Source organism: Balaenoptera ricei, chromosome 7 (assembly GCF_028023285.1).
Source record: "Balaenoptera ricei isolate mBalRic1 chromosome 7, mBalRic1.hap2, whole genome shotgun sequence".
NCBI lineage: Eukaryota > Metazoa > Chordata > Mammalia > Artiodactyla > Balaenopteridae > Balaenoptera > Balaenoptera ricei.
In genome coordinates, this window is record NC_082645.1 from 1007525 (window position 1) to 1028376 (window position 20852).

Genomic DNA, 20852 nt, shown 5'->3' on the forward strand with positions numbered 1-20852 from the left:
TCCTGGCTCCTCCCCCCACCTCTTCAGGAGCAGTTTCTCAGAGTTACGTGAAACGCTGTCTCCCGGGCTGCAGTCTTCATTTTGCCCCAAGTAAAACTTAACTCGCAACTCTCATGTTATGCATATATTTTTCTTAATTCAACAAATTCAACATACTAGATATGTTTGTAAATAAACTTAAGGCATTAACAAAAGAAAGAAAATTAAACTACTATATGTATATACACATTTGTATACATACATATATATATTATTTTTAAATTTTTTATTTATTTATTTTTTTGGCCATGCCACGTGGCCTGCAGGATCTTAGTTCCCCGACCAGGGATCGAACCCGGGCCATGGCAGTGAAAACGCCGAGTCCTAACCACTGGACCACCAGGGAATTCCCTACAATATATTTTTTAACAATGGTAATATTTTCCTGTTGTTTTATAGTAAATGACATATTTCCAGAGAGTAAAAGTTTATAGAACGGTGAGGCATTCAATTTTTTTTGCCATGACATTTGAAAGCATAGTTTAACGTTTTTTTAGTTACTCAAGGTTATCAACTACTGAGGCAAGTTAGGCCCTTTACTTAAATCTCTTAGACTGTTTTAAATTATGTGTCTGCTTCTTTTTTGGCTGTGCCGTGCGCCATGCGGGATCTTAGTTCCCTGAGCTGGGATCGAACTTGCACCCCCTGCAGTGACAGCACAGAGTCTTAACCTCTGGCCTGTGTCTGCTTCTTAGTCTTCATTTTTGCTACTCCAAGGCCTTTTGATTCCCTGTCTTAAGAGAGTTTACACATAAAATGAAATGACTCTTTATATATTTTTATTAATATTAGTACTGAGGCTATTAATGATAAATAACATTAGAAAAAATAAATGAAGTCATATTATCAGTTATTCCTTCACTTTTCAGTACACTTTTATTTAAAATCCCTATTTTAGGTTATTTCATAATATATCAATTTTTCAATTGAGTTTCTTTTAAAATTTTACCATTAATTCCTAACATTCATTACTTTCTTATTCCAACATTTTTATAGTATTTTAAATTTTCTTTACCTTATTAGTCTATGACAGAGTGTTCAAACGAATCTAATGAACTGTTTTCTCTACTTTTAACATCAGTAGCGTTTCCATACAGTCAAGTCAAGCCTGGGTTAGATCTTAACATATGCAACTTCTCCGTATAAATTAACTTTTATTATTTATTGTTTGTTGTTATACTTATTAATACTTTGCAAGTGACATTTATTTTGATTCTAAAGCCAATTTGAATTTGTGTCATAAGATGATTTTCTTAGATAACATTTTCATTAAAATTTCTGAAGTTCAGATATATACATTTTCTCTAGTCAACTGGTTCCATAAAACCAGAGTCAATTTTTTATTTTGACGTGGATAATATTTAATAAATGAGGACTGTGACTAGCATATGATTCCATTATTATAATTTTGACATATCTCATTTCTTTTTATGGAGTAAAATTGAATTCCTTAAGTAATAATTGACGGGCTGTGCACTTTTGAGCATATTCTGTACGTAGATTCATTTAAGAAATTTGGAGCCATTATTAGTTCTAGTAGAAGACAAAGGAAGAGAAAGAACAGAGAAGTTATTCTACAATATATTTAGTTATATTGGGAAAACAAGGCACATCCCTATCCAATAAAAATGTCAGAAACCAAATATATTTCACTTTGCTATGTAATACTTCCCTGGGGTTCATGTGACATTGCATTGTAGGAGAAATTATCTGTAACTCTGTCTAACACAGAAACAATCTATACAAATTCCACTCTAGAGGGAAAAACTTTATAGTTTGGACCCAGGAAATTTTATCTTGATGTGGGTTGGTTGATTTTTAGCCCCCAAAATCATCTCTTTAAATATTCTCTAAACATTCAAAAATTAATTTTTAGGTATTTAATGTTTACAAACATTCCTGGTTTTCTCTTTCTTATTTCTTAATAGTCCTAGTGTTTCTTTATTGTCTAAGCCAATTTAAACAGCAATTTTTATTTTTGGTAGCATTCCATGTCTTTTTCTTAGAATGACAAATTGATTTTGCAGCCTTATTTGATTCACATTCTTGTTTCCTTTTCAGCAAATAATGCCTAATCTCAGGCTTTGATGATCATCCTTTACTTTTTAACCTTTGACATCTATCTACCCAACTCAGTAGGGCTCTATTTTTAGTCAATAGTGACATTTTGGCAAGTGGTAGAAGATGTGGTTAGCATTTTGTTTTCTTCTTGCTTGTTTTCTTTTCATTTTACGTAACCATTTATTATTCTTACTTTTCTTTAAAAAAAAAAACTTATCTTACGAAGGCTTCCTTTTTACTTCCTTTGTATTATATGACCCATTTTAAATGGGTCTCAGCTCTGAATTTGAGTAGTGAATCTCTGACATTGCTTAATTTACATTTTCAAAAATTACTGGATTGAAATTTCAGTTTCTTTCTAATGGTTCTAAAGTGATTGCTATGTGTCAACACAAGAATTGACAGATTAATACAAGTACTTGTTCAACTGAAAGCATTCTAATAACCTCGTAAAATTTTTTTCTCTGAATCTTTTGGTTGATTTGCATTTGATTTCTTATTTTGAAAGCAAAAGTAATTTTCTTCTTGTCAGAAATAAGTGGTGACCTTATTTATTTACTTCACTTCCACCATGATTATATAACTGAAGAAAATATTATTTTAACATACTGTCTGAATTTCAACATGAGGTTCTTTATTCTTTATTCTGATGTTGTCTTCAAATTAATTATAGTGTTGCCACATAAAAAAGGATATAAAGCACCATGCTGTAATTATTTACACTATCCAAGTAAAGAATTCGTTTTCTCTTTTATAAAATCTCTAGCCGAGTTGATCTCTGATCATTATTGGCAATAATCAATTTGCCAAGTGCAAATGTTCACTGTCTTTCTTTTGTTTCCTAGTCCTTGTTTTCATATACTTTTGAAAGACTCCTTTATTTACATTTGTGATCAGCATATTCATAGCGTTATTATACAACATGGATATTTTGTATTTTTCATACATTTTTCTTTCCTAAATGCACTCTTTTTGATTTCTCTGTTCGTTACAACTAGAAATTTTAGTGATGTAAGTTAATTATTCCTCCAGTTGTTAAACAGTTTTGTTTATAATGGCTTAAATATAGTGCTTTGCTTACCTGAAATAACAGATAATCAGATTAATACACAAATTAGATTCCTTTCCAGAGCCTTTATTAAACTTCTGAAATTAATCTTTTTCTATTAAATTGTTAGTTTATCTAAATAGATTATGAAGTTAGAAGCCAAATTCTGGTTTTGTTATTCTAAAAGCAATTATACTCCAATAAAGATATATATATTTTTAAGTTATTCTATATACTATATAGCAAAATAGAAAGCGCTGTGTTTATACTGCCTTAGAATTGGAGTTGAAAATCAGTTAAGGAGCAAGGTTCTCCAGCAATTAATAAGAGGTTCAAGAATAAAATCCTGAAAGTGTTGTTTGGTTTTTCTCTTTTTTTTTCTCCTGAGCAGAAAATGGCCAAAAATTAGGCAAAAGCACTCTGAGATATTTTTCTCCAAGGTTTAATCTTTAGAGTAGTTATTCTCAAAATACAGCCTGAGAGCCATCCCCATGAGAATTGCTTTAGGGGGTCCTTATTTTATTTTATTATTATTATTATTTTAAATTAATTAATTTATTTATGGCTGTGTTGGGTCTTCATTTCTGTGCGAGGGCTTTCTCTAGTTGTGGCAAGTGGGGGCCACTCTTCATCGCGGTGCGCGGGCCTCTCACTATTGCAGCCTCTCTTGTTGTGGAGCACAGGCTCCGGACGCGCAGGCTCAGTAATTGTGGCTTACGGGCCCAGTTGCTCCGTGGCATGTGGGATCTTCCCAGACCAGGGCTCGAACCCGTGTCCCCTGCATTGGCAGGCAGATTCTCAACCACTGCGCCACCAGGGAAGCCCCCAGGGGTCCTTATTTTAAAAGTCCAGTTCTTTCAAGTCAGGATTTGGGGACTTGGTGCCTTACAGTCTGAATTTTTAACTAATATCCAAATATATTCATAAGTATAATAGATTTTAAGAACCTAGAACATTACCAAAAGATTGGATCATGTTTTCTTTTTTCCCTTTTTTCTTTCTTTTTATTCCCCTAAGCATCTATAATTGTGCTCTTTGTGTTATGTTGGGCTCTCATTTTCAAGAAATTGCACTAATCCTATAATACATATGGAGAAAATGTAAAGAATCTTATTAAAGTTCGCTCATGTGATTTTAATATTACAAAACAGATTTTGTAAGATATGAAAAATATATGGAAAATCTACTTCTGAACTATCGAGCATTATCAATCTGTATTGTTCTATCATGAACTTTTAAAAAAAATATATTTATTTACTTTTGGCTGCGTTGGGTCTTTGTTGCTGCGTGCAGGCTTTCTCTAGTTGCAGCGAGCGGGGGCTGCTCTTCGTTGTGGTGCGCGGGCTTCTCATTGCAGTGGCTTCTCGTTGCGGAGCATGGCCTCTAGGTGCGTGGGTTTCAGTAGTTGTGGCACACGGGCTCTAGGGCGTAGGCTCAGTAGTTGTGACGCACGGGCTTAGTTGCTCTGTGGCATGTGGGATCCTCCCGGACCAGGCTTGAACCCGTGTCCCCTGCATTGGCAGGCAGATTCTTAACCACTGCGCCAGCAGGGAAGCCCCATGATCTTTTATTAATTCAACTTGTACCTTAGGAGTAGTACTGTTTGAATGATAATACATATACATCTGAACATGTTACATCATAGTTACCTCATTTTTACTATCTTGTGACCATTTTAAGATTAAATATGAATGTAGAGGAGGAAAAATAATTTTCCCTCTACCCTTCTCAATTCTTGGTTGAGAATCCCTGTAATAAAATACAGATTAGCAAGAGAAAAACGAACAGGAGTTAATTAACATGTATACAGGGGAGATACCTAGGAAACATGAGTAAAATTCCTTAAATGACCCAAGCCACTACCTTAAATACCATGTTCAGTTAAACACAAAGGAAATAAGGCAGGGGCCAGGGGTGGAGGAGGGGTTTTATAGGAAGTTTCCAGGAAAAGCATGGTTAACAAGTGTAAGATTTGTTATGTGGATTTAAGTCAGTGCCTTCTTCATTGGTTAGAGTTTCTTGTAATTTAAGAGTCATCCCTCTATTCCAGGTATGGGAGAGGGAGATGCCCTTAAAATAGAGATTTCTTTTATAAATTTTCCTTTCAAAAGGGTAACTTCTACTTCATCTTCAAAGCTTTTCCTATGTGTGCTATTTCTCAAAAATATAGCACAGAGTAATCCTTATGCCAAAGAGGCATATTTAGGGGTGGCATATTCTGCTACCCTTCAATGAACATCACAGAGGATTTTGAATATGGTATGAACAGATTGCTGCCCACATTACAGGTATAACTCAAAATTCTTCTAAAATATTATAGTCTGTGTTCATTGTTTTTCTTTCTGTGTTTTGCAGTTCAAAACATTGCGATTGTTCTTTCTTTTATTGAGTGAAATTGTTTTTCCCCAGGAAACATAAATTATTCCTTATACATTTTCCCACTTATTCCCTTGAAATGAGTAATATAACACATAGCCTCCACACTGTTACAGATTGAAAATCCAAACATATTAGGAAAAGTGACTTACTCTGAGTCTTGACCTTATCATCAGCAAAAATAGGATAAGACATCCTGCAGCCCTAGGCTTCTACATTTTTTGCTTCTTCATTTTTCCTCAAGTGTGGGTTTGACCAATATTTCTTTTGGAAAAGTTCTTCTTTCATTCTACACTTAAATATGTGCGTTTAATTCATATTGCTCCCTCTCCTCATTCCTCTCCCTCCTCCCCCCCCACCAAATGCCAGAGTACTTTAGTAGACTGACTTTGTTATAAGGTCACAGTTGATGACCAGATTTTGGCATAAACACTTAAATTTAATGCTCAGAAATTTGCTACTTCTCGAATAGCCTCTTGCATGTTTTTAAAAGAACTTTTCTCTCTGTCCTTTACTGCCCCCCTCCAAGTAATATTTTTTCAGATGGGATATGTACACTGCACGGAAGACTTAATACGAGCTCAAAGTCAGCATTTTCCTTCCGGTCCTACCCCTGCAGGCCCTCCCTCCAATGGTAACACTATCAGTAGTTCCTTCCATCCTCCCTCCTTCCCTTCTTCCTTTCTTCCTGCCCCACCCTTCTCTCTTTCTCCCCTCTTCCTTTCTCTCTCTCAATACTAACTGGATCATATTTACCATACTGTTTTTCTTTTCCATATACTATTTTGCAGCCTATGACTTACCAGTCTTTCCATATCAGCATATAGATCTATTTCATTTTTTTAAATGATTAGATAATATCTCATTGTATGGAGATACCATAATTTCTCTAACTGGTCTCTTCTTTAATGATTCAGCATACTCTGCAAGTATATCCCTGAATAAAGTCAAAGTATTGGACTTGCTGGATGGTAAAATCACTATTTATATCTACAATAGTGTAGAAGTGCAAATTTCTCCAAACTTTCTCCAACACTGTTATCAAATCTTTAGTTTTTATTCATCTTATTCTGTAGGTGAAAAAATGGGTTCTCAAAGTTCTGATTTCTTCATCCCTAAGTATGAGTGACCTTTGGCATCTTTTGATGGTTGTTGAACATACTTTACATATGTGAGTGGGTTGTTCAGTTCTTTTCTCCATTTTTCTATTGGATTGTTTGTCTTTTTTTTTTTTTTCCTTTTTGGTAGAAACTTTTCATAAATTGAGGAACTTGGCCTTTTGTTATTTGTATTACAATTCTGGTTGTTTTTTGGTTTCCACATAGTTCTCTTTGTATTTTCCTTTATGCTTTTTGTATTTGATATAATGAATTTAAATGTCTACTCTGGTTTTATTTTTATTTCTACACATCTTTTTTCTATCACTTTTATATGTTACTTCTTAGTGTGTGTGTGTGTGTGTATATATATATATATATATATATATATATATATATATATATATATATATAATTTTTTTTTTTTGGTGGTGGGGGAATGCCATGCGGCATGTGGGATCCTAGTTCCTCGACCAGGCATCAAACCCACGCTCCCTGCATTGGAAGGATGTAGTCTTAACCACTGGACCACCAGGGAAGTCCCAGTATATATATATTTGATCTTTCTGGAAATTGTCTTCTAGTGAGGGGTGAGGCAAAGACCTACTTTTATTATTTTTCCAAGTGGTTAGTGTAGAGGAGTAAAAAGTTTTCCCTGACCCTCTTAGGGTCCCTGGCTGGGTGTGAAAATTAAACTGACAAAGACAGATAAACAGGAGTAAAGCATACAAATTATATTGATTTTTTTCATGTACATGAGAGCCATCACAAGAGAATGAAGACTCAAAGAAGTGACCAGAGCAGGAAGTTTTTATACCTTTTAGACAATCAAACAATAAATTTGTGAAGAATTGACAAGGCAGAGGGGTTTGGGCTAGGAGTAGTAAATGGTGAAAATGTAACTAGGAAGATAAGAGTTAGTTTAACAAGGTTTGTTTGTAGATTCCTCTGGTGCCTTCCTGGACTGATAAGAGTCTGTCTCCAGGAAAAGGAGAATTTATTTCCTGCCTTTAGGTGGAAAGGAGGGAGTTGTTTTCTGCATTTACTACTTCTTAATTGCCTTCAGCTCAAAATAATTTTTATGTCAGAGAGGCATATTTTGGGGCAACATATTCTGGTTTCCTTTATTAATTAATTTTCCTAACATCATTAGTTGAATAAACCATTTTTTTCCCCAAAATGCCACCTTTATCACATGCTCAATTCCCATATATGTCTTGCTTCTACATTCTCCTCTGTTTCATTGCTCTGTTTTGAATATTCCTTCGAAGGACCAGACTTTTTTCATAATAATTTGGAAGTAGCCACTTACCAAATTCTTTAGGTGATACTTAGGTATTACTACCAATAGTAGTAATCATTCTTCTATTAATTCTTTTGGTTTCTATGTACGTGGTCACATTATTTGCAACTAATACACTTTTTGCCCATCTGTTCTAATGTTTATATTTGTCATTTCTTTCTCCTGTTTCTGATATTAGTGGGAATGTTTTTTCTCCATTAAACATGGTACAGCCTTTTTGGTTGAGATACGTACTTTATTCTAATGTGAAGAGATTTTCCTTTTAGTAATAGTTAATAATAAAGAGTTTTATCAAGAATTAAAGTCAAATTTTTTAGTTGCCTTTTCAGCATCTAAGGATTATCATATGACATTTTCCCTTTGATCTGTTAACATTGTGAATTATAGTGACAGACTTTCTTACACTGAAAAGTTTTTTTCTTCCTGTACTTGAACTCCTCTTGGTCATGTTATTTATTCTATTAAAGGTCTACTGAATTCTATATTCTTAGTCTCCTTAAAGTGTTTTCTCAATAATCACATGTGAAATTGATCTTTGATTATCTTTTGTGCTGCTTTTAATGTTTTAGTACCCATGTTTTGCTGACTTTTTAAAAATAATTTAAAGAGAATTTAGAAGTTTTTCTCCTTTTAGTACTGTCTGGAATAGTTTGGAAGCATTTCTTCTTGGCCACTCCTTTTAAAATATAGGACAGCCCTCTTTTCCTTCCTCTCAGCACAACTGATAATAGGTTGTAGAGCAGTAACTTTTTTTTTTCCAGTTTTTAATTTGAAAGTTTTTTCATCTTTACAGAAGAGTTGCGGGAATATGAATAGTACAAAGAACATCCCTATACCCTTCACTCGGATTTATCTGTTGATAATACTTTACCCCATTTGTAAAGCTGTGACTTTTAATAAAACTTTCCTAGAGACTTGGTTAGAATAAAACTACAACGTTAAGGGTGTAGCAGTTAACTGCTAATACTAGAAATAGTATTCTTAAAGCACATTTGCTCAGATCCAGCCTCTCTGTCCATTGCAGAGGCTTCTCACTGCTTCACTTTTTGCTATCCCTCTCGTGGGCCTCATGAGCCGTGCTTTGGAGTACAGGCCTACTCGAGTTCACTCAAGTGGTTCAGCCTCAACTCAGTGTCTTTGTCTTTAGAGAGAGAAGATTTTTGCCCTGTCCTGCTGCCCTCTAAGGCCCACTTCCTTTCCAGCCTTACATGATCCTAGTGTATTTCCTTCGGGGGAAATCTTGCTTCAATCCACGAGGAAGAGCCAGACCATCAGGGAAGTGTGACAGCAAAGCGTAGCCTCTTCATTCTTGAGTAAAGAGAAGATCGGGCCTGTATGTCCATATTCCTGTGGTCTATTTCCTGCTCCTGTCCCCTGTGAGACAAGAGCACATGAATGAACACACACACACACACACACACACACACACTCCCTCTCTCTCCCCTTTAAGAATAAACAATAATTTTCAGATATACCATCTAAACCTCTATATAGGAAAGAAAATTAAGAACATTTAAATACTTCTGCTAAAACATACACTTCCTTAACAATAATAAATAATAGAACATAGGATTTCAGTCTAACATTTTTCTATGTGGGTTTCTTTACTTAATTTAGTTCCTCATTAAGATTTAAAACCTACATACCTTAAAAGTCCTCCAAAGGGGTATCTTCTAGAACAAATAGGCCACCTATTCTAAAGACAATCCACAAGCTGCTTATAACTGTAAAATTGGCGAAATTTTCTAGTTTCAAAAAATTTTCAATCAGCAGGCATCTTTTGTATACAATTGCTGTATAAAAGCCATCACCATACAAAAAATTGAAACTGAAATTCAGGGTGTCAGTTAGGATCATTGTTATTTAGTTGCTCTTAATAATTTTATGGAAAAAGACATTTAGAAAACCAAAAATTGTTCTCCTCAGTAAAATAGTGATTCATTATTTTGAAAATATTGAAAAAATGTTCTCTTGAAGTTAATGTATTCTTTTTAATTCTTCCTATGTAGTTACCTAAACAGTTGTATTATTACTGAGTCAAGGCTTTTGTTCCAAATAGGTGATTTAGGCTTAATCATTATGAAACACTGGATGGTTCCACTTTAACAAATTCTGTGGTAGTTAGAGCTCAGAGCTTTGAACCACCTATACGTACATAATTAAAAAGTTTATTTCTAGGGTAAAAGTAGTTTCAGCCAATTATTTTCCTATTGATAAATTTTATCTAGAACTCAGCTATTCTATGCTATGTATAATTTCTTTTCTTAATGGGAACATGAGATTACACTAATATACTTTTATTTTTTAATTTGGAATCATGTTTTGTTTGAGTTTGTCCTATCAAACTTTATCTTCTACTGATGGTGCCCAAAAAAGGAACAATCAACAGCAAATATTTAAAAAATAAATACCTAAGAACATTAGCAACTGATTATCTTTCTAATTTGTAGAAATCACCATTAGTCATTTAACTACATGATCTTTTAACAAAAAGGTGATGAATAGAAGATTTGGGGTTGTTACCATGAAAAATAACTAGATAAAAACTGATTGGAATTTCATTTTTTAGGTGAATTCTCCAACCAGGGTAGGGTATTATCTTCAGATAATTCAGATACCTGAATCAGATATGCAGATTCAGAAATTCATTGTTTTCAGTGATTCCAAGTTAATCAGATTCTGAGATTTTTCATTCAAGCTAACAAAACTCAAGGAAAACTTTTCATTTAGCTCATAATGCCTGCTTATTGATGTATACTGAGGAATGGCTTTCCTTGGCTGTTGTCACCCTAAAGAGGCAGAATGGACTCTTTCACCCAAAATTTGGTTCAGATGTCCAGAATGATGATGCCACAGAGATGTCAATAGGATGTGAAAAAGTTTATTTACTCACATACTGCTTTCCAGGGAGAGCAGACTAGGCTCCTAAGCAGGTATGAAAATGGCTTGAGAAAACAAGGAAAGGAGACTGGCTTGGTTTTTTTTACTGGGTTTAGTGCTGCTGTGAACATCGCCATGCATGTATAGTTTTGAATTAGAGTTTTCTCCAGTTATATGCCATGGAGTGAGATTGCTGCGTCACATGGTAACTCTATTTTTAGTTTTTAAAGGAGCCTCCATACTGTTTTCCATAGTGGCTGCACTAATTTATATTCCCACCAGCAGTGTAGGAGGGTTCTTTTTTCTCCACACCCTCTCTAGCATTTACTATTTGTAGACTTTTTGATGATGGCCTTTCTGACTAGTGTGAGGCGATATCTCATTGTAATTTTGATTTGCGTTTTTCCAATAATTAGTGATGTTGAGCATCTTTTCATGTGTCTGTTGGCCATCTGTTTGTCTTCTTTGGAGAAATGTCTAATTAGATCTTCCACCCATTTTTTGATTTGGTTGTTTGTTTTTTTGATATTGAGCTGTATGAGCTGTTTGTATATTTTGGAAATTAATCCCTTGTTGGTCACATCATTTGCAAATATTTTCTCCCATTCTGTGGGTTGTCTTTTCGTTTCGTTTATGGTTTCCTTTGCTGTGCAAAAACTTTTAAGTTTAATCAGGTCACATTTATTTATTTTTGCTTTTGTTTCCATTACTCTAGGAGACAGATCCAAAAAATACTGCTGCAGTTTATGTCAAAGAGTGTCCTGCCTGTGTTTCCCTCTGATAAGAGTTTTATAGTGTCTGGAAAGACCGACATCCTTGATCTCAGTAGCAGACAACATTAGGAAATTTTGGAAACTGGTTCATCAGTGGGTGCCTGGCAGGGCAACACAGAACACTGTTAGTCACACTTAAGTGAAGTGCACCAAAGTCCAGGTAGGCAGGTGATTGGCACTAAGTAAATTTAGCAACAAGCAAAAGGTAAGGACCTGGTGATAGAATCTGAGTCCCAGAGAAAGAACCCTATTTCCCAGGATACTAGGGAAGCAGAACAGACCCCTGTTTCTAGAGAAATTGAAATTAAGAAAATGAGTGACGAAACCATGGAAGGAAGCAAAACCAGGGACTCACAACTAGGGCGCAGGTTCGTGGTATGGTCCACACACACAGAATAAGGCCGTGGCTCAGTTCCTGGAACTGTGCTCATGGTCAGAGTTGTTGCAGGAAAGAAGCAGCACTAATGATCTCAAGCCAGGTGATGATCTGTAATTCTTACATTTCTACTGCCTTGGAACTAACTTGGTCCCAGAATTTTGTTTAAGTGGTTTCAGCTCTGAGGATTGACAGGTTTTGAGGACAAGGAAACATATCAGTCATTATACTCTATATTGGTGCATAATTACTCTTTGGTTCAGATTTACAAAACTAACTTATGTGAAAGCTCGTTCTTTTCTCTTAGGGCTAAGATTTACCACTAGGTGAATCTTAAATTTGACTCTGTAGGCCTAAAGGTTGGGTTGTATGCTACTTCTTGGAAAGAGGTATAGAATATTAAGGTGTTAAATTATTTAATTTTATGATAAAATATGTAGGGTGCTTTGTGTATGTGTGTGTGTGCATGTGTGTGTCAGTTCCTAAGTTACCTTAACCCGTTACCAAGCCCTGCCTAACTTATCCTCAATTTTATTCTTAAAATACTAGGTAGAAAAAATGTTTTATCTTCACCTGCATCTTGTTTCAACGCTGAAAGCTTTTAGACTTTGTTTTGACTCTGTACTTGAATGTTATGCCTCAAAACTTTGAAATGGTAACTAAAAATATAATTGCTCTTGGACTAAAAACTTTTCAGTTACCTTCCTCCCTTTTGTGAAAAATCATAAACAACTTTCCTGTGCCTTGGTCTTGCCTGTCCCAGAGAATTTAAAGTCCTTGATTTTTATTTAGTCATCCATTCACTCATACCTTCAAATAATGTCTGAGCACTTACTATATGCCAGGTCAGAAACAGAATCACTTCCTGCATTCCATTTACCATGTTTCCATAATGGAAGCTTGCTAAAAGTCCACAACTTTATTTTTTCTCTTTTCTTCTTTCATTTCACTCAGCATTTAAAACTTATTTTAAATTGTTTTATGTTTCTGTCTTTTTTCTCCTTGAATAGTCTGGTAAGCAGGGTCTATGTCTTTTAGTCTTTCTCATGGTTCATAATAGTAACTACTTTTTTTGAAAGTCAGGATTACTGAGGTATAATTCACCCTTTTAGGTAAATTCACTTTTTTTTTAAATTGAAGTATGGTTGATTTACAATGTTGTGTTAGTTTCATGCACACAGCAAAGTGATTCAGTTGTACATATACCTATGTATATGTATATATCCATTCTTTTTCAGATTCTTTTCCATTATAGGTTATTATAAAATATTGAATATAGTTCCCTGTGCTATACAATAGGTCCTTGTTGTTTATCTGTTTTATATATAGTAGTGTGTATCTGCTACTCCCAAACTCCTAATTTATCCCTCCCTCCTAAATTCACCTTTCTTAGTGTACAATTCCATGAGTTCTGCCCAATGCAGGCATGTAACTGCCACCACAAGATACAGAACGGTTCAGTCAGTCCCCAAATCTTCTCGCATGCTGCTGTCCTCCTCCCACCCCACAGCCCCTGGTGTGCTTTCTGTACCTGTTGTTTCGTCTTTTCCAGAATGACGTAAAAATGGAATCATGTAGTACCTAGTTTTGGGGTCTGACTTCTTTCACTTAGCAAAATGCATTTGAGATTTTTTTTTTATTAGAGTATAGTTGCTTTACAATATTGTGTTAGTTTATACTGTACAGCCAAGTGAATCAGCTATACGTATACATATATCCCCTCTTTTTTGGATTTCCTTCTCATTTAGGTCACCACAGAGCATTGAGTAGAGTTCCCTGGGTTATACAGTAGGTTCTCATTAGTTATCTATTGTATTTTATTTTTTAAAAGGAACAAACACTATTTATTTATTTATTTAATTATTTTATTTTATTTTATTTATTTTTGGCTGTGTTGGGTCTTCATTGCTGCACGCAGGCTTTCTCTAGCTGCAGCAAGCAGGGGTTACTCTTTGTGGTGGAGCATGGGCTTCTCATTGCAGTGACTTCTCTTTGTTGCAGAGCACGGGCTCTAGGCGTGCTGGCTTCAGTAGTTGTGGCACGTGGGCTCAGTAGTTGTGGCTTACGAGCTCTAGAGCGCAGGCTCAGTAGTGGCACACGGGCTTAGTTGCACCATGGCATGTGGGATCTTTCCGGACCAAGTATCGAACCCGTGTCCCCTGCATTGGCAGGCAGATTCTTAACCACTGTGCCACCAGGGAAGTTCTCTATTTTATACATAGTATCAGTAGTGCATGTATGTTAATCCCAATCTCCCAATTCATCCCACCCCCCCCCCCCCGCCTTCCCCCTTGGTATCCATACGTTTGTTCTCTACGTCTGTGTCTCTATTTCTGCTTTGTAAATAAGATTGTCTATATCAGTTTTATTCCTTTTTTATTGCTAAATGGTATTGCACTGTATAGATTTACCACAATTTTTATTCATGCACCAGTTGAAGCACGTCTGGGTTGTCTCCAGTTTCTGGCTATTATGAACAAAACCACTATAGACATTCATTTAGTAACCAGTTTTTAAATGGGGACAGCTTAGAGATCGGGCAGTGTGATATAACTGTGAAAACAATCGAGACAGCAGTGATGTGGGCTTTCATACTACTTTTTCATCCAAGTTAACTGTGAACTTCAACAAATAATTTAACCTCTCTGTACTTACTTCTGTTGTAAAATGTGCATGATTTAGGACTTATTCTAACTTTAAAGTTACATGATATTGTGCTGTATAGGTAAAGTATTTACTCTTGTGTTCTCCAAGAGGAGAATTATACATGGTCACATACATCTTTGTAAAATTAAGTTGTATGAAATCAGTATAACTAATTTTTTTGATATTTGATATTGAAGTATAGTTGACTTACAATGTTGTGTTAATTTCTGCTATATAGCAAAGTGATTCAGTTACATATATATATATTCTTTTTATATTTTCTTCCATTACAGTTTATTATAGGATATTGACTATAGTTCACTGTGCTATACAGTAGAACCTTGTTGTTTGAAACCAGTGTAACTAATATTTTAAATTAGTGGTCCTTTTGTCTCTAAGTTCAATCACAAATGACTTGAAAATAATATAATTTTCTTAATAAATTTTAAATGTCATGATAATCTTGAGCTCTTTATTAACTATGTAATCCAGATGATTTTACATTGGAAAATTATTTTGATAATACTTTTAAATAAAATATTTGATGAACATTTTCTTTCAAAATATTTTATCATTTATTTATTTTTAATTTAGATGGGTCTAGGAAAGACAATTCAGGCAATTGGCATCGCTTACTTCTATAAGGAGGAATGGCCTCTTTTAATAGTGGTCCCTTCATCTCTGAGGTACCCTTGGACAGAAGAAATAGAGAAATGGATCCCAGAGCTGGGTCCAGAAGAAATCAATGTTATCCAGAATAAAACTGATGTTGGGTAAGAACGACTTTTTAATCTTTAAGAAAAGAAAAGCACTCCTGTGTGTATTTAGCATATAGCCATGTTTGGACTGAGATTGTCACAGTATTTAGAATGAAGAGAGTAATATGGCGAATTTTATTTTACACTTTAAAATATGAATTATTTATCTAAAACCCAACTGTGTATTTGATGTCATAAGCTCCTTTATGGTATATTTTTAAAGTAAATGTAACGTATACATGCTTTTAAAATATATGAATATACCTATGGTGTATATACCTTAAATTTACTTTAAGCAGACTATTTTAGGGTTGAAAAACAAATTTTACAACTTTTCAAGGATTAACTTGAAGATTTTCAGCTTTTATTATCAGCAACTATGGCTGGCTTTGCTTTCTAAGTTGTTAGTATGCAAGTTTTATGTATAACTGAAAATTAATGTTAGGCAATTTTACTTTTTTATTATTTTAATTTATAATTTTAATATTTTCTGTATTGAAAATATTTGTTTTGTGATTATTTGAAGTCCTTACTCTAAAAATCGATCATAGTATAGCTACTATATTTTTCTCCTTTTGTTTTCTAGCCATTGGGAAAAACCAATCAATTTGAATAAACCAATCAATTTGAATATTAATAATTTATTACACTGAGTTTCTGGGTGAATCATGCAAATTATCATGTTCTCAGAAGTTCAAAATTACCAATTTCTCATCCACAAATAAAAAACGATGTATCTACTAGAAATAAATGTTAATACTTAGATTTTTTTGCGCGTGTGTGGTAGTATTCTACTATATTGTATTCTCTAAGATTGTTAACATAAAGAGTGTTTGTAGAAATAAAGGTGGCCTTTGTGAATGTGGAAGGAGGACCCAGATAAAATAGATGGAAGCCTTTTTCTCTTTCAACCTTGGAACTCTAATTCAATGAAATATGTCTTCCTGGGCCGAAGAAAATTTAGACACTATTTGCATGGTCAAAATAAAATGTATGCAATAATTATAAATTTTCTCTCTTACAATAAAACTGCATAAAATTTAAGACAAGAATTTAGAGAATGTAGAATTTATTAAGGCCTTTATAGTCATTTTCTGTAGGCTGTCCCTTTTTAAAAGTTAAATTTAAGTATTTTAAAAATATTTCTCCTCTATCATTTTTAATAGCATTTAGGTCTTCTAATTTTTATTGTTATTTTGGAAATATACTCCTGCGATTAAAGAGTGGCTATTATTTTTATTTGAATAATAGTTGGGATATGTTTGATAGTACTACAACCCCACAGTGTAACTTTTCTGCAGGACGTTAGCTAAGGGCAGGAAAACTTACCCAATGTCTTCCAGGTGCTTAAAGAAAACAGCTTTAGGTATATAGCAACATGTGGCAACATGTATTTACTGCAAATACATGTACCTCCTTTTGTCATGCCAGTTATGCCTAGTGGACTGTCCACTAGTCAAGACGTGGCAGGGTAGCAGCTACAGTGACCTTTGAAGCCCTTGTCTTCTGTATATTGCTCTTAGTATATCTAAGTTAGTGATATTAACCCTAAACTTTTCTTCTGCAGCTTTTTCTGGTATTTGAGTACAGTAGTAAATTCTTAAGACTCTATATTAAGTAGATTTATCCAGGAATTAAATGCAGTTGTCCTTAAGAAAAAAAAATGCATGTTAGTACTGGCTCTTCAGGAGATCTGACTTTTCTGTTAGAGAGTAGAGAACTGCAGAAGACTGACACTGTCATGTGTTTTCCACTGGTGATATAGAAAACACAAAAGTGATATGTTTTATTGTTAATGCATTTATTTGTCTAATTATTTCATTCTACAAACTCATTGGGAGCGTAGCACTGTACATACAAAGATGAAGAAGACACATTTCCTGTCCTCAGCCCATCTAATGATATAATAAGGGAAATAAATATATAAATGAATAATTTCATTACAGTTTGATAAAGAATATTATAGATACGTGAATTATAGAGATAGTCCAAAAGATCAGAGATAACTTTAGCCCAATGTGTCTCTGTGTGAGGTGGTACCCTCCTCCTCTTTTCCCCACACTCTGTCACCCCAGGGCCAGGGCCTCACTTGTTATCAAAGTGATAAGGACTCTATTGGCTTTTAATGGGAGGGTTCAAGAATGTGAAATGCCCTGAAGTGTTCTGGACAGACCTGTAATACTAAGTATCATCTTTTTTTTTCTAAGTATCATCTTGCTCGAAATCACAATAGCAACTCAGCTGAAAAACACTGCTATCTTGTTTGTGGGAAGGCTTCATTGAATAGTTAACTAATCTTTGAGTATCTACTTTTTTTTATGCATGATTCTAGATGCATGGAAGCAAATATTCTCAGAAAGTAATGTACTTATCCTAGTAAAATGTGGCTACCTGGATGTCAAAATATTCCAAAGACCATTTAACCAAAAATTTGGTTTTGTTAACCAAATTTTAAATTTGGATTCTGATTTGTCATATTTGAAGATGGTAAAATCTTAAGAGATACTGGGTTTCAGCGGTAGTACCATCTCTTCTGATGTTTCCTCTTATTTCTCCCCTGTATTTCTTCCCAAAGAAATGTATTTTTTTATGATAAATTGGTTACTAAAATATTTTTAAAGTACATGGATTTTCTTTTCTAGGAGAATATCGACCAGCAAAGTGACAGTTCTGGGTTATGGTCTTTTAACCACAGATGCGGAGACTTTGATAGATGCACTGGATAATCAGAACTTCAAAGTAGTTATTGTAGATGAATCACACTACATGAAGTCCAGAAATGCAACTCGCAGCAGGATTTTATTGCCAGTAGTACAGAAAGCCAAACGAGCCATTCTTCTTACAGGAACTCCAGCACTGGGAAGACCTGAAGAGGTATTAAAATCCTTATACTTTGGGCTTTCAAAAAAGAATTGAATCAATCACTGTTTTTTACAGTTCTTAATTTTAACTTAGATGCCTCAAATGCCATAAGAGCACATTGGGAAATTCTAGATATCTATTTATAGTTAAATATATCTTTTACCATGACTGTTTTTATCTGTTTACATGTGAACCATAGCTGTGCTTGTAGGTATATATAAAAAATAGTTTTTACCTTTATTATAAGATTTTCATATTTAGTACACATTTGTAATATTCTTCACACTTGTGTTCTTATGGTTCTTCTATGGTCTCAATTTTCATTTATCTAGTCTATTTTACATTATAAGCTCCTTATGACTGGTGTTGAATCTACTTTGTATCTTTTATACTGTGTTACATAATTTCTCTCTGTTCCTCTTTTGCTTAAAAATCCACATTTCGGAAGGTAGACGAAAATAGAACTTATATGAAGACCAGATAGGGTATCCACTTTGAATGGAGGGATAAGGCATTTGTTTGATTCCCTATTTAGCTTTCACAACTCTAAGAGGCAGATCGGGTATGGAAGGCTGAGAGGAAGAAATGAAGGGTGAAACATTCTAAGGGTCAGTGTAGCCTAGGGAAGCACTGTCTATTAAGGTACATTTAGTCATAGAAAAAAAATATGAGCCTATTGTCTGGTAGGGTTGTTGTAAGAAATAAAGAAAATATTGCTTCGAAAGTACCTTGTCCTGTGCCATAGTAAGCACTCAACTAAGGGTGTCCATTGTTATTTTTGATTCTTAAGCCAACCCTGAGAAACAGCTATTGCATCGCATCTCTACTAGTATTACCAAGGCTCTGCTTTTGTTCTCCACCCTGGGAGTCTTCTGAAATACACATAACAGTACATAGACTGTGATGGTAAAATTCTCAATTTTACCTTTTATATTTTTGCTCTGGATACTCACTGGAAGTGGGAGAGTGGACCCCAAGTAATTTACTTACGTTCCAAAATTATGTCACTGAATAATGGGGTTTATTATGTCTTAATAAAAAATACATAAAATGTATCATTTAAGAAGGAGAATATAAAAAAGATATATATATTTTAAATGATAGTAGTAAGATGAATACTCACTTACTGATTACCTACCATAAGAAAGAGAGCACTGACAATACAGTAGTGGCCCTTGTGCCCCATGTGATTACATGCCAGTACCTTCACTCCTCACCCAGGATAGCCACTGTTCAAAGCAAGGGTAATTCCTGGTTTTGTGGATCATGATGGTTATACAAATTGGGGATGTTTGGGACTCTTTAAGAAAAAACTATAAAATTACAAGTTCTAAATTAGGAGTTCTGAAACTGGTATGAGTCCCCCAACTTTGTTTTTCTTTTTCAAGATGATTTTGGATATTCTGGGTCCCTTGAATTTCCGTATGATTTTTTTTTGTAGAACTTGGCATTTTTTGCAGAGAATCCAGCTTAGATTTTCATAGGTATTGTGTTGAACCTGCAGATCACTTTGGAGTGTATTGCCATGTTAACATAACAGTATTAAGTCTTCAAATCCATCAACATGAGATATCTTTCAATTTATTTAGGATTTAATTGTTTTCCAACAGTGCTTTGTAGTTTTAACAGGATAAGTCCTATGCTTCTTTTGTTAAATATTTTATTCTTTTTGATACTGTTGTCAATAGAATTGTTTTCTTAATTTCATTTGTAGAATGTTCATTGCAAGTGTAGAAATACAATTGATTTTTATGTATTGATCATGTATCCTGAAACCTTGCTGAACTCATTTATTTCTAATAGTTTTTAGTGGACTCCTTAGGATTTTCTGTAGACAGGGTCATACATACGTTGCTTAATTGCGCTGGCTAGAACTTCCAGTACAATTTTGAATGGAAATGGCAAGTATGGGCATCTTTATTTTGTTCCTAATCTTAGGAGGAAAGCCCTCAGTCTTTCACCTTTAAGTATTACCTGTGGTTTTTTGTAAATTTCCTTTATCAGTTAAGTTCCTTTCTACCTCTTGTTTATTGAGTGTTTAATCATGAAAGGATATTGAGTTTGTCAAATGCTTTTTCTGCATTTATTGAGGTACTCATATTTTTTTTTGTCCTTTATTCTTTTGATAGGGTGTATTATAATCATTGATTTTCAGATGTTAAACCAACCCTGCATTCTAAGATAAATCTCACTTGGTCATGATATATAATCCTTTCATATGTTGCTAGATTCAGTCTGATAATATTTTGTTGATGATTATTGTGTATATTCATAAGAGATATTGATTTGTAGTTTTTTAAAATTATATCTTGGTCCAGTTTTGTTATTAAGGTAATACTGGCCTCAAAGAATGAGATGGAAAGTGTTCCTTCATCTTCTATTTTTTAGAAGAGTTTGCAAAACATTGGTATTCTTTTTTAAATATTTGGTGAATTCGATGGTGAAGCTATATGGGCCTGAACTTTTCTTTGTGAGTCGATTTAGGTTAACAGCTCATTCTCTTCATTGAATAATGTCCATTCAGATTGTTTCTTTTTGAGTCAGTTTTGGTACTTTGTGTCTTTTTAGGAATTTGTTCATTTCATCTAAGTTATCTAATATATTGGCATACTGTTGTTCTTAGAATTCCCTTA

At 34.3% G+C, this 20852-nt stretch overlaps 1 protein-coding gene across 7 annotated transcripts in view; it reads left to right on the top strand.

Annotated features, from left to right (window-relative positions):
- Positions 1-20852, top strand: part of ZRANB3 (zinc finger RANBP2-type containing 3) — a 254596-nt gene that overhangs the window by 118755 nt on the left and 114989 nt on the right. For all 7 annotated transcript variants that reach the window (XM_059927591.1, XM_059927593.1, XM_059927592.1 and 4 more), the window contains 2 exons: positions 15194-15372; positions 18000-18231. In XM_059927591.1, the coding sequence (XP_059783574.1) occupies positions 15194-15372; positions 18000-18231 (411 nt within the window). The remainder of the gene's footprint in view (positions 1-15193; positions 15373-17999; positions 18232-20852) is intronic.